This window comes from Homarus americanus, unplaced genomic scaffold (assembly GCF_018991925.1).
Source record: "Homarus americanus isolate GMGI-L3 unplaced genomic scaffold, GMGI_Hamer_2.0 scaffold19902, whole genome shotgun sequence".
Lineage (NCBI taxonomy): Eukaryota > Metazoa > Arthropoda > Malacostraca > Decapoda > Nephropidae > Homarus > Homarus americanus.
In genome coordinates this window covers 43,384-56,101 of record NW_024739340.1, presented here as the reverse complement: position 1 = coordinate 56,101, position 12,718 = coordinate 43,384, and the positions used below count along the sequence as shown (strand labels likewise).

General features: G+C 42.9%; 2 protein-coding genes across 2 annotated transcripts; one reads left to right on the top strand and one right to left on the bottom strand.

The window, feature by feature from the left end:
• Nucleotides 1-1,551: 1,551 nt before the first annotated feature.
• Nucleotides 1,552-3,246, top strand: LOC121874518. The gene is made up of 2 exons (XM_042378671.1): nt 1,552-2,145; nt 2,242-3,246. Exons 1-2 carry the CDS (start codon nt 1,552-1,554, stop codon nt 3,244-3,246), a joined length of 1,599 nt encoding a protein of 532 aa, XP_042234605.1.
• Nucleotides 3,247-11,444: 8,198 nt separating this feature from the next.
• Nucleotides 11,445-12,206, bottom strand: LOC121874517. The gene has a single exon (XM_042378670.1). It carries the CDS (start codon nt 12,204-12,206, stop codon nt 11,445-11,447), a length of 762 nt encoding a protein of 253 aa, XP_042234604.1.
• Nucleotides 12,207-12,718: the final 512 nt, after the last annotated feature.

Sequence of the window (12,718 nt, the reverse complement as noted above, 5' to 3'; positions counted from 1 at the left end):
GGACAAGAGATACCGCTCACGTTTCAAGTTTTTTGTCATGTGTGTTGGAGCGTGGGAGAGATAGGTGCCAGGGATGGGTTGGTGTCCGGCATCGTGACAGTAAACCAAAAAGTAGTGTTTTAGCCGACACACAACACAAAGTATCTGCACTTTTAAATAAATTCGGTAAAGTGGAAATTTCTGGTGTTTCTGTTGATGTGTGAGTTTTATTATTATTATTATCATTATTATTATCATTATTATTATTATTATTATTATTATTATTATTATTATTATTATTATTATTATTATTATTATTATTATTATTATTATTATTAATAATCATTATAATTATTATCATCATTATTAATATTATTAATTATTGTTATTATCATCATTATTATTATTATTATTAATTATTATCATTATCATTATTATTAGTATACCACTGAAGACAGCAGTGTTGTGGTCTGACTTTTGTAAGTCTGTCTGTGTTGGCAAGTTTTACTCTTCTAGAGTAGAACCTTCAAACAACTACAGATAATTGTCATGAAACTTGACGTATCATGTGTCATTACTACAGTCTACAAGGTCCACAACACCAAGGTCCAGAGGTAAAAGTCAAGCCTAAAGATCAAAGGTCCGATATAAAAGGTCTTATATAAAATCATATCCCGTTGTTATGTCTGACTTTTCACCTTCGGCTGTGACCTTATATAATGATGAGGTGGGGAACAATTTGTGTTCGTCTTACAGATCAACATTAGTACATGTTATTTATTTTTGTCCCTTCATAAACCCGAAACTTAGAACCTGCCTTAAGAGAGAGTTAAATCATAATCAGAGTAGTCGGTAAGTATATCTATAAAGCGAGGATGATTCTACACCAATTTGTATTGACGTGATGAATTCACAAGAGAATGATATTCCTTCGTTTGTGAGGGTGAAGACATGTTGTGATGATAAAGGTGGCAGAACCAGAACGTTGTGTAAGAGTTGGCCGGGCCCCTCTTTCCTGCTGAGATATAACCCTGTAAGTTAAAATGCAGTGTTTCCAGTGCATGCTCCTGACGTGCTCGCAGTTCTTTGTTATGTCCACACTTACTCCAAGGTACTGGATCACCTTTACATCTCCGAATATTTACAGTCACTTGACACGCAGGTGCCGGGGCCGAGGCTTAAGTCTTCTCGAACGCCCCAGCACAGACAACCACACCCACTGCCTCTTTCCTCAGACCTACTGTACAGCCACGACTCACGTCTCTGTCACTGGACCAAATTTGTTCCCCCTCAAGCGTCTGGTGTGTCACTGTTTGGAAAGTGTGGATTGACTTGTTTTCTCTTTCCTCCAACACGACCACAATTTGGACATTTGCTCGCGACATTTTGGCCTTACTTAACAAAAGAAAAAATGATCACTAACTAGAGGTCACAAAGTACATATATTTGTCGATCACCTCCACCAAGTATTGACTCACTGCACCATTAATAACCAGTAAGACGCATTACATTTGTTTGTTCAGTGAAGACGAAATTTGTTGACAATCTGAAGGTAAGAGATAGGCTCCAAGAATGTTAGCCAACGACTCAAAGACAATCACTGTGGGTGATTGTCAACAGTGTACTTCCAACATTATACAAGACATTGATACTGAGTCAACAGTGTACATCCAACAGTTACCAAACATTGATACTGAGTCAACAGTGTACATCCAACAGTTACCAAACATTGATACTGAGTCAACAGTGTACATCTTACAGTTACCATACAGTGATACTGAGTCAACAGTGTACATTCAACAGTTACCAAACATTGATACTGAGTCAACAGTGTACATCCAACAGTTACCAAACATTGATACTGAGTCAACAGTGTACATCCAACAGTTACCAAACATTGATACTGAGTCAACAGTGTACATCTTACAGTTACCATACAGTGATACTGAGTCAACAGTGTACATTCAACAGTTTTCATACATTGATACTGAGTCAACAGTGTACATTCAACAGTTACCAAACATTGATACTGAGTCAACAGTGTACATCTTACAGTTACCATACAGTGATACTGAGTCAACAGTGTACATTCAACAGTTTCCATACATTGATACTGAGTCAACAGTGTACATCCAACAGTTACCAAACATTGATACTGAGTCAACAGTGTACATCTTACAGTTACCACAGTGATACTGAGTCAACAGTGTACATTCAACAGTTTCCATACATTGATACTGAGTCAACAGTGTACATCAACAGTTACCAAACATTGATATTGAGTCAACAGTGAGTTACATTGATACTGAGTCAACAGTGTACATCTTACAGTTACCATACACTGATACTGAGTCAACAGTGTACATCCAACGGTTTCCATACATTGATACTGAGTCAACAGTGTACATCTTACAGTTACCATACACTGATACTGAGTCAACAGTGTACATTCAACAGTTTCCATACATTGATATTGAGTCAACAGTGTACATTCAACAGTTACCAAACATTGATACTGAGTCAACAGTGTACATCTTACAGTTTCCATACATTGATACTGAGTCAACAGTGTACATTCAACAGTTTCCATACATTGATACTGAGTCAACAGTGTACATCCAAAAGTTTCCATACATTGATACTGAGTCAACAGTGTACATCTTACAGTTACCATACACTGATACTGAGTCAACAGTGTACATCCAACAGTTTCCATACATTGATACTGAGTCAACAGTGTACATTCAACAGTTACCAAACATTGATACTGAGTCAACAGTGTACATCTTACAGTTACCATACACTGATACTGAGTCAACAGTGTACATCCAACAGTTTCCATACATTGATACTGAGTCAACAGTGTACATCTTACAGTTACCATACAGTGATACTGAGTCAACAGTGTACATTCAACAGTTACCAAACATTGATACTGAGTCAACAGTGTACATTCAACAGTTACCAAACATTGATACTGAGTCAACAGTGTACATCCAACAGTTTCCATACAGTGATACTGAGTCAACAGTGTACATCTTACAGTTACCATACAGTGATACTGAGTCAACAGTGTACATTCAACAGTTTCCATACATTGATACTGAGTCAACAGTGTACATTCAACAGTTACCAAACATTAATACTGAGTCAACAGTGTACATCCAACAGTTTCCATACATTGATACTGAGTCAACAGTGTACATTCAACAGTTACTAAACATTAGTTCATCACCTCTCGTCGTCAGCGAGGATAATAGACTATGAGAGTTCACTTTTAAAAAGACAAATTACTAAAAGTACAATAAAATGATAGAATACCATTGAAATATCCTAGTTTAAAGAAGCAATAAGGAATAAAGGCTGTGAAGGGAAAAATGTGAAGAGGTGTGATAATACTCGAGGGAGAACAGCTGGGGTTGTGGTGACCGCCTCGATGGTTTAACAACTAACACGACCAGGCAGGTGCTACCTGCTGTTGAGGAATTATTGACATGCACATTGTCGATCTGGTTTTGATGCATACTAGTCTGTAGTGACTGAAGGGGAATAGAATAAATAAGCTGAGAGGTAACCAGATATTTAGTACTCTCTGTGGTGCACTGTCCAACTGCCTTTCTAGCGGGAACAACTGTTTCAAAACTTATTTAATTAACACCCAGTACGTTTAATTTGGATATGTATGCGGAAAGTGTGTACATCTTGTTAAGTATTTTACACTGTTAAAAATATTATTATTTTCCTGGAATGGCAGTTTATTGTTTAACCTATTGATTTGTGGGGAGCTGCACAGTAGGATAATTGTGGCAAAAACAAAAAAAATCAAACAATGGTCGTCAAAAATCTTGTTCACTCCGAGTTGATGAACTTGGGTCGAGATGAAAAGTGGCAGAGGAGAGGATAAGTGTAGAAGACTTATTAATTTAGTTCGGGGAACGAAGGTCAGATTAAATTGTTACATTTGGTCATGTTTTATTCAGTAGGATTAATTAAAAGACTGTCATCTGAAGGCACAAGATGAGTATGTCAGTTTTAATGAATATTGTCACCGATATTTAATGTTAACCAGTAACATCCTTAATTTATATAAGTATATAAAAGGGTCAAGATTTCAGCCTAAGTTTTGCTCCTTTAGCTAAAAAACGAGGTGGGCTGATTTTAATACAACCTTGATGATGGGATGATTGGGTTTACAATTAGAGGAAATGTACGACAAGCCCAGGCACCACTTGTGTGTGTGTGTCAGGGGTGATTTGCGTGGCGTTTTGTTATGTGTTGCTTTTGTATAGTATCGTGTCAGGAGTGGTTTGAGTTGTGTAATATTGTATCGTGTATCAGGAGCATGTGGTGTGTTGGGGTGTTGTAGTGTTGTGTAGTATTGTGTTGTTGTTTGTCTCTTCATAGAAAGGCTATGGGAGAAACCCCAGACAGTAAACCGGTATGGGCTCCGAGAGGTAGATAATGGTGTACACACCATCTGGTAATCCCTGCAGTCCACCACTCATGACAATACAAGCTTACAGAATCCAGTAAGACCCCAACGGTGGAATAGCTGGAAGAGGTGAAGAACATTGGAACCAAACGACTACACCGGCCGATGAAGGCAATGCAAGATGCACTGTACAGGTTACTAAAGCGAAACCCAACAAAGTGGGCTATCGGTAGTTCATTGCAACTCTCCCCGTTCTCCAATTGTTGCAGTTACATGCCTGTGCTCCTGGCTCACCACATGAATCCACTCACGTACAGACATCATCCAGCTCATCATACTCTCCATTATTATCAGGTCCTCTAAAACACCAAAACTCCCATGGCGACAAACGAGTGGCAACGGTTATAAGCAGAGATGATTGCCAGGAATCCCTCCTTGTGACCACTCGGCACATGGGCAGTACATAAGAGATAGTCATTGATGCACTGGAATCTAGGTACCAATGCAATCCAGTCCTGTCTGTAAGAATTAATTCCCCTTTCCAGGAGTCACTCTGCTCACTCCTCATGGGGAGGGGGCTAGATAAGATACCCAATATATAACCTGCTTAAAACTCAATTGACTGGCAACGACACCCAGTAAGATCATCCTAAGACCATTCGTTAACACCACAACATATAAAAAAAAAACTATGCGACCTCCTATGGTCACTGCCTGGAATTTCAGGACCCCTCTGGATACTGGCACAAACGAGTGTCCTGAAAGAAGAACTGCCCTTGTGACAAAAAAGCTGGCTAGGATTACATAAAAATTCGTCATAGCAGCTATAAGTGAACCCCGGCTCCCAGACGAGGGTCGACTCACAGAACAGGGGACAGCTATACCTTCTTCTGGAAGGGTAAGCCTTCTACGGACTGAAATCACATTTACAGAGATGGCTTTAACATTCGCAAATCAACCTTGCATAGTCTAAGTGAAATTCATGATAGGGTCAACGAGCCCCTTATGACTCTCCGAATCCCACTAAAAGATTCACGTCATGCCTACTGCATTAGTGCACATGCCCCAATATTGCAGAGGATGACATCAAGAAGGTTGAGCTCCTAGGCAACTTCAATGCCATTGTCGATAGAGATGTTGACTTATGGCAGGGAACCATAGAGAGAAACAGAGTGGCCAGGTGTAATCCCAACGGCCTACTCCAGCTAGGTAAGTATGCTGAACACAACCTCACTATCACCAATACCTTGTTAAGGCAGGCTGAGAAGTTCAAGGGTTCTTAGCAACACCCATGAACCAAACATTAGCATCTCATTGACTCCCTCATTGTTCGAGAAAATGATCGCCTAGATGTCCTCATCACCAAAATCATGCGTGGCTCAGACCACTGTGACACAGAACATCGGCTCATCACAGTCAAACTCTCCCTTCACGTCGTTTTAAAACGGCGAAAGAAACAATTCTTCAGAAGTGGTTTCAACCACAAGCGACTGGAAGATCAAGCGGTAATATAAGCTTTCAGAGAGCAGCTCGACGATAGGCTGATAAGCAACCCAACAACAAACAAAATGAATCCAAGTGCCTAATGGGGTATCCTCAATGCTGTATCACAAAAATCTGTAGCGAGTCCCTCGGCCAAATCAGAAGAGGACGTTAGGATTGGCTTGATGCAAATAACCAGGAAATCGATTTACTCCTCTCTGAGAAACGTGCTGCCTTCTTTGACTGGAAAAACAGCTCTTAGTCTCAGACCAAAGCTGATACTTTCCGCTAGCTGGAGGCAATGGTCTAGTGCAAATTTGGGGAAATAAATAATTAATGAATAGTGGACTAAAAAAAAACATACGAAACGCAAAAAAATTGGACCAACACCAGATGAGTGATTTTTCTTTATTTCACTAAAGCAATTATGGCCCAACTACTCAAGGCGCGGCCCCATCTGCTCATCCGATGGTAATTCCCTAATTAAAGACGCAGAAGGCATCCTTCAGCACTAGAAAGAGCACTGTCATTCCCTGCTCAACTGATAAACTGATGTGGATGTCCCGATTACCCAGCAGGTCCCTCAGCACCCGAAGCTGGGCCCACTTCGACTATCCTCCATCCCGTGATGAAGTAGCAACTGATATTAGGCAGATGAAAAATAGCAAAGCCACAAAATCTGGTGGAATCCTAACTAAGGTGTATAAAGTTGAATGAGGAACCCTGCTGACCATTTGTCTTCATCGACGTTACTAAGGCCTTTGACTCGGTCAGCAGGGAAGCTTTCTGGTGGACCCTCAGTTATTTTGGTTGCCCACCGAAATTCATTGACATAGTGAGGCAACTCCATGATGATATGAACGGTAGTGTCCTGCATAATGGCACCATGTTTGAGTTCTTTCCCATTCAAACGAGGTTAAAACAAAAAGTGTTCTGGCACCAACTTTCTTTTCCATATTTTTGGCTGCATTCTTTACTCGTGCCAGTGTCAATTTAGCCGGCGGGGTGGACATACAATACCACATGAAAGGATTCTGCAACCTTTGAGGACTCCAAGCATCATCTTATGTGTCAGTTGCTTCCATCACTGAACTTCAGCATGCAGACGACGTCACCCTCATCACTCTCACTTAACGTGACCTACAAGAGATCCTGAACACCTTGGCAGATGCGTATGCACACTTCATCCTTGAGGTGAACATTCTCAAGACAGAGATTCTCTTCAAACCTGTCTCTGGTTCAGTCCCGCCTCCACCACCCATCCACGTTAACGGTACAATCCTCTCTAACGTTAACCAATTACAGTACCTTAGCTCACACCTATCTGTAGGCCTGTTACTTGTAAGGCCTGTGAGGAGTGGGACTTGTCAGTATACAGTCCCATTTAAAAGTAATTTGCTTGTAGTTATTTAGAGTCCCTTTGATATCAATAGGATGCCTGAGGCTGTCGATAATTGTAGTCCAACTGGGCGTTCATTTCTTCCATAAATGTGGTTAAACAACCACAATACTGGTGTATATGTACAGTGAGATATTTGCAATCTAAATACTGTACAGTTAATTAGACTGACCCCGTGATCTATTACTGAAAACTTCTCGTTGTGAGTCGCACTAGTACTGAGCTTGTATTGAGGTGGTTAAGGTGTAAATCTTTACTCTAAGAGGGGTCCAGCTCAAGACTACTAAAGAGGACTTGGTTATACCACGCCCTTATATAATAATTCCTGCACTCGCCACCAGAGCGATCTATGAGTCAAGCTTCTAGACTCTCTAGAAGGTTTTCGAGGGAGGAAGTAGTCATCTCCGTGAAATGTCAAGCCAAACAACAGTCAGCGGTGTTTACATTACTTTTTTTATTATTATTATTTATTGGGCACCCCTACATCCTTGTGTAAGGTGAAGCGCAGAAGCGTTTACAGCGCCCAACAGGGAAGCATGCTAAGTTCATGCTTGCCTTATGTCTCATGAGTTAAGGGCGTAGAAGCCTGAAGAGTCAATGGTTTATGTCTAAGCAAGTTATTGGAAGCTCCAACTGTTTACATTACGTGTATAATTAACCGGCTGGTAAATGATCCCGTAGGCCCATGAATCACTCTCGACTAGCAGTGCCATTATCTAAATATATTACTTATCTAACATACTTGACGCATTGCAAGTGTGAAGCAAAATATCCAATTACCACATATGAGTAATCTATTTAGTGTTTAAAGAAATACCTACTACTGAGAGAGAGAGTCGCATCATACAGCGACACTCGGACTAGACAAAACATCCGTGGGATGTTTAATCACGCTATAACATTTGAACAATGTCTGCCCTCTATAGGTCATTGAATAATGAATGTTCATAATTATACATCCATGGTTGTAAGTTATTAATTAATTACTCTAAATTATACAGTATGTAAATTATACTAGTTACATATCCACCACCGCGGGCATCGATGAGGAGCCTTTACCAGACTGCATTCTATTGACTTTATTTGGGGAAGCTGAAATTATTAATAAAGTTGTGCATATATCGATTAGTGGCTCTCGCCACCCTGCTGTATGACAGAGAGACATGGGTCACACACAGAAGACACCTCAAGCTACTCGAAAACTTTCACCAGCATATTCTACGTTCCATCTTACAAGTCTACTGGGAAGACAAGAGACAAACGCCAGTATTCTCGATTACACCAACTGTAGGAGCATCGAGGCTGCCATTATCCATGAACAACTACGTTGGGTCGTGGTCGTGGTGGCTGTGTTAGCTAGGGTACTTGTAGTGGTGTTAGCACAAGTACTGGTGGTGGTGTTAGCACGGGTACTGGTGGCGGTGTTAGCACGGGTACTGGTGGTGGTGTTAGCACGGGTACTGGTGGTGGTGTTAGCACGGGTACTGGTGGTGGTGTTAGCACGGGTACTGGTGATGGTGCTAGCATGGGTACTGGTGGTAGTGTTAGCACGGGTAATATTGGTGGAGTTTAGCACAGGTACTAGTAGTGGTGTTAGCATATGAACTCGTAGTGGTGTCAGCACATGTACTAGTAGTGGTGTTAGCACGGGTACTGGTGATGGTGTTAGCACGGGTACTGGTGATGGTGTTAGCACAGGTACTGGTGATGGTGCTAGCATGGGTACTGGTGATGGTGTTAGCACGGGTACTGGTGGTGGTGTTAGTACGGCACTGGTGGTGTTAGCACGGGTACCGGTGGTGGTGTTAGCACGGTACCGGTGGCGGTAAGCTAGCACGGGCACCGTTGGTGGTAAGAAGACGCAGCACTGTGGTGGTGTTAGCACGGGTACTGGTGGTGGTGTTAACAAGTACTGGTGATGGTACAGTACTGGTAGTGCCAGCGCACGGGTAATAATGGTGGAGCAGCATGGTACCAGTAGGTGTTAGCATATGTACTGCAGGGTGTCAGCATATGTACCAGTAGTGGTGTTAGTATATGAACTCGTGGTGTCAGTACGTACTAGTAGTGGTGTTAGCACGGGTACTGGTGATGGTGTTAGCACGGGTACTGGTGATGGTGTTAGCACGGATACTAGTAGTGGTGTTATCACGGCTATTGGTGGCGGTGTTAGCACGGGTACTGGTGGTGGTGTTATCACGGCTATTGGTGATGGTGTTAGCACGGGTACTGGTGGTGGTGTTAGCACGGGTACTGGTGGTGGTGTTAGCAGAGGTGTGGTAGTGGTGATAATGGTGGTACGCCTGCTGGGGACTGGCCACGTGTTATGGCTTCCATTTTTCAGGAGATAAAACCCTCGTCTTCAGGGCAGGTCGACCTCGATATATGAAATAAGCAGAGCTACTGGTGGCGCTGAATGTTTTGTGGGGAAAGTAAAACGTTGTCATGCTCAGCTGTGACGCCGCCTCGCTCCAGCTATCTCGGGCGAAACCGCTTTCTGCTCTTTTGCTCAGAAATAATTTATAAATGTAAATTTTGTGAAGACGAGGAAAAAAGATAGTGGGAATGAGAAAGAGTGAAAGAGAAAGAGAGAGAGAGACATGTGTGGAAGGATGAAGATGTGTAGATAAAGTGAGAACCAGTGGTCAATGAAATAATTTGCCGCGAGAGAGAGAGAGAGAGAGAGAGAGAGAGAGAGAGAGAGAGAGAGAGAGAGAGCAATATTCCACAGTTTTATTGAACTATAAATGTTTTGATTACGAACATTTAACGCTGAAATTGTGCGTCAAAATTGGATGTGTTTTTTTGTGTGTTTTTTTTACGGTGTTGTAGGAGGAACATTTTATACTCCCCAGGATGGCGTTCCGTGATCATTCATCTCACTGTGTTGTATGACTAGTTCAGGAAATATTGAACATAACATTACTGATGCATGACAAATGGGGTCCATTCCAAGTGGGCCCCAAGCTAACTACAAGCACTAGGGGAGCTTTAAAAGTCGGATCAAGTAGGATTGGGGCCTGTTAGGACTGGGGCCCATTTAAGCTGCCATAAACATAATTCGGAACAGTTTAAATTGTTTTTTGAGGTGCCATGTGACTCGCCTCATTTTTAACTATTTGAAACAGAACCAAAATATCCATAAAGTATATTAATTAAAGCATCAACAACATACAAGATCCATGAATGAGACCAACATAATTGTTCAGACCAGGCTCTTAATTACCACTTGTTGATGACTAGTATACACGCACAAGGAACTGACTTGTTTAAGCACACTAATACATTACTCTCTCTCTCTCTCTCTCTCTCTCTCTCTCTCTCTCTCTCTCTCATAACGCCTAGTACGTAAAGAGACAGAGACGTGAGCTGCCTACCACACATCTCATCCACACTTATCACCACCACATACCACACTTATCACCAGTACCACATACCATACTCATCACCACCACATACCACACTCATCACCACCACATACCCCACTCATCACAGCCACATACCACACTCATCACCGCCACATACCACACTCATCACCGCCACATACCACACTCATCACCGCCACATACACAACAAGAACTGCACCATGGTCCTTAAATCGCCCACATTATGTACAGTATATATATAACTTTAGGAGGATTTTTTTTTATATCTGCCATAGTGTCTATATATTAAAAGGGAATAAAAGGTATTGGAAAATCGTGCACCTTGACAGACAGATAGAGACATAGGCAGACAGACAGACAGACAGACAGACAGACAAGGTCAAGCAAACGGGGAGTTCTAGTTGGATTTATTGACAAGGTTACAAGTGATCCGCTCTCGATGCCGGTCAGGGTACAACTGCCCTGGCTGGCTGGCAACTGGTGCCACCACACCTCGGCGGACAATGCGGACCACGGGTCCGAACAACCATGGGGGCAGTTCAACAATTGACAAAAAAAATAATAACAAAAATGATCCTCCATACATTTCAGAATGTAATTGCACAATGCAATATGAACATAACAGTATAAGGCATAATACTCTCCCACTCCGCATCTCAACTCCATCATTAGTACTGGTCACCACCACTCTCGGAGATGGTTATCCCCCAGGTGTATATGGTCTTACCGTTGCACTCTCCAGCTCGTCAAAGTGACGCACTTTGACTCATCCAGTTGGGTCACTTTCGGGGATAAGTTGGTAAGACCATCCTCTTCTCAGTATCTTGATGACGCGGTAGCGGTGTGACTGATAGGGGGTCATCTTCCTACCCCCTTTCTTGTGCCGTTCAGATGGTGATAATTTGAGCTGCACCAGGTCGCCAACACGGAACGCTCCTCCTCGACTGCAATATTTCTCGTTCCTTCTTTCCTGCACCACTGCTACCCTGTCTTTTGCCGAACGTAGTGCTTTCTCGATCCTTCTCAACTTCTCCTGTCCCAACCGACCAGCTACCTCCACATTACTCAGGTCTGGTGGACGGAAGTCAGGATCATCACGTGATGCCTTTTCCGACGCCACCTGTTCCGGACATCTTGCAGGAACACCATACACCAGTTCGTGCGGACTCTGCCCTGTTGTGGCATTCCATGATGTATTGTGACTATATTGCAGATGGGGCACCATCTCCGGCCGCAAATCGATGTTGTTATCACATAGACACCACAGGTTGTCCATCAGCTGATTTTGTCTCTCCACTTGGGCCTGGCTGCGGGGATGATAGGGCGTTCCAAGCTTCTGATGAATGCCCGCCATTTGACATACTGCTTGGAACATCTCAGGCCTAAAATGAGGCCTCCGGTCCGATGAGAGTGAATAAGGCACTCCGAATGTGCACACCCAACGACCAAAGAGAGCCCTGGCTGCAGTGTCTGATGTAGCATCACACGTGGGCACCATCACAATATAGCGCGTCAATACGTCCTGCATCTGCAGTACATACCGGAATTGATGCTTGCCAGAAACAGGATGCGATCCCAGTCCACTTGCACCAGATCATTTGTGTTGTCAGGAATTTCCGTGTATTGCTATTGCACCGGAGCTCTCCCTGGCACTTTAGCTCTTTTGTTCGTCCCACATGCCTCATGCTTGCTGATGTATGCTGCTACATCATTCTTCATCCTCGGCCACCAGAAACTGCTCCTTGCCCTCTCTCAGGTGAGATTCTGTCCCATGTGGCCACTCAGGGAAGCATCATGCACCAGCCATAGGGCCTGTACCCGCAACGTTGCTGGCAGCACTGGAACCCATGTTTCCTTAACTCCATAGGGATGAACTCGGCTCCAACGTCAACCGTGTTGCTTATAACAGAGCACCCCTTGCTGAGATAACCTGAGACGGGTCTGGAAAGGAATTCGTTCCCTCTACCGGGGCTAACTCGTTCCCCCCATTACCCCCAAGGATCCTGACCATGGCAGCTATATCTTCGTCCTCCTGTTGTT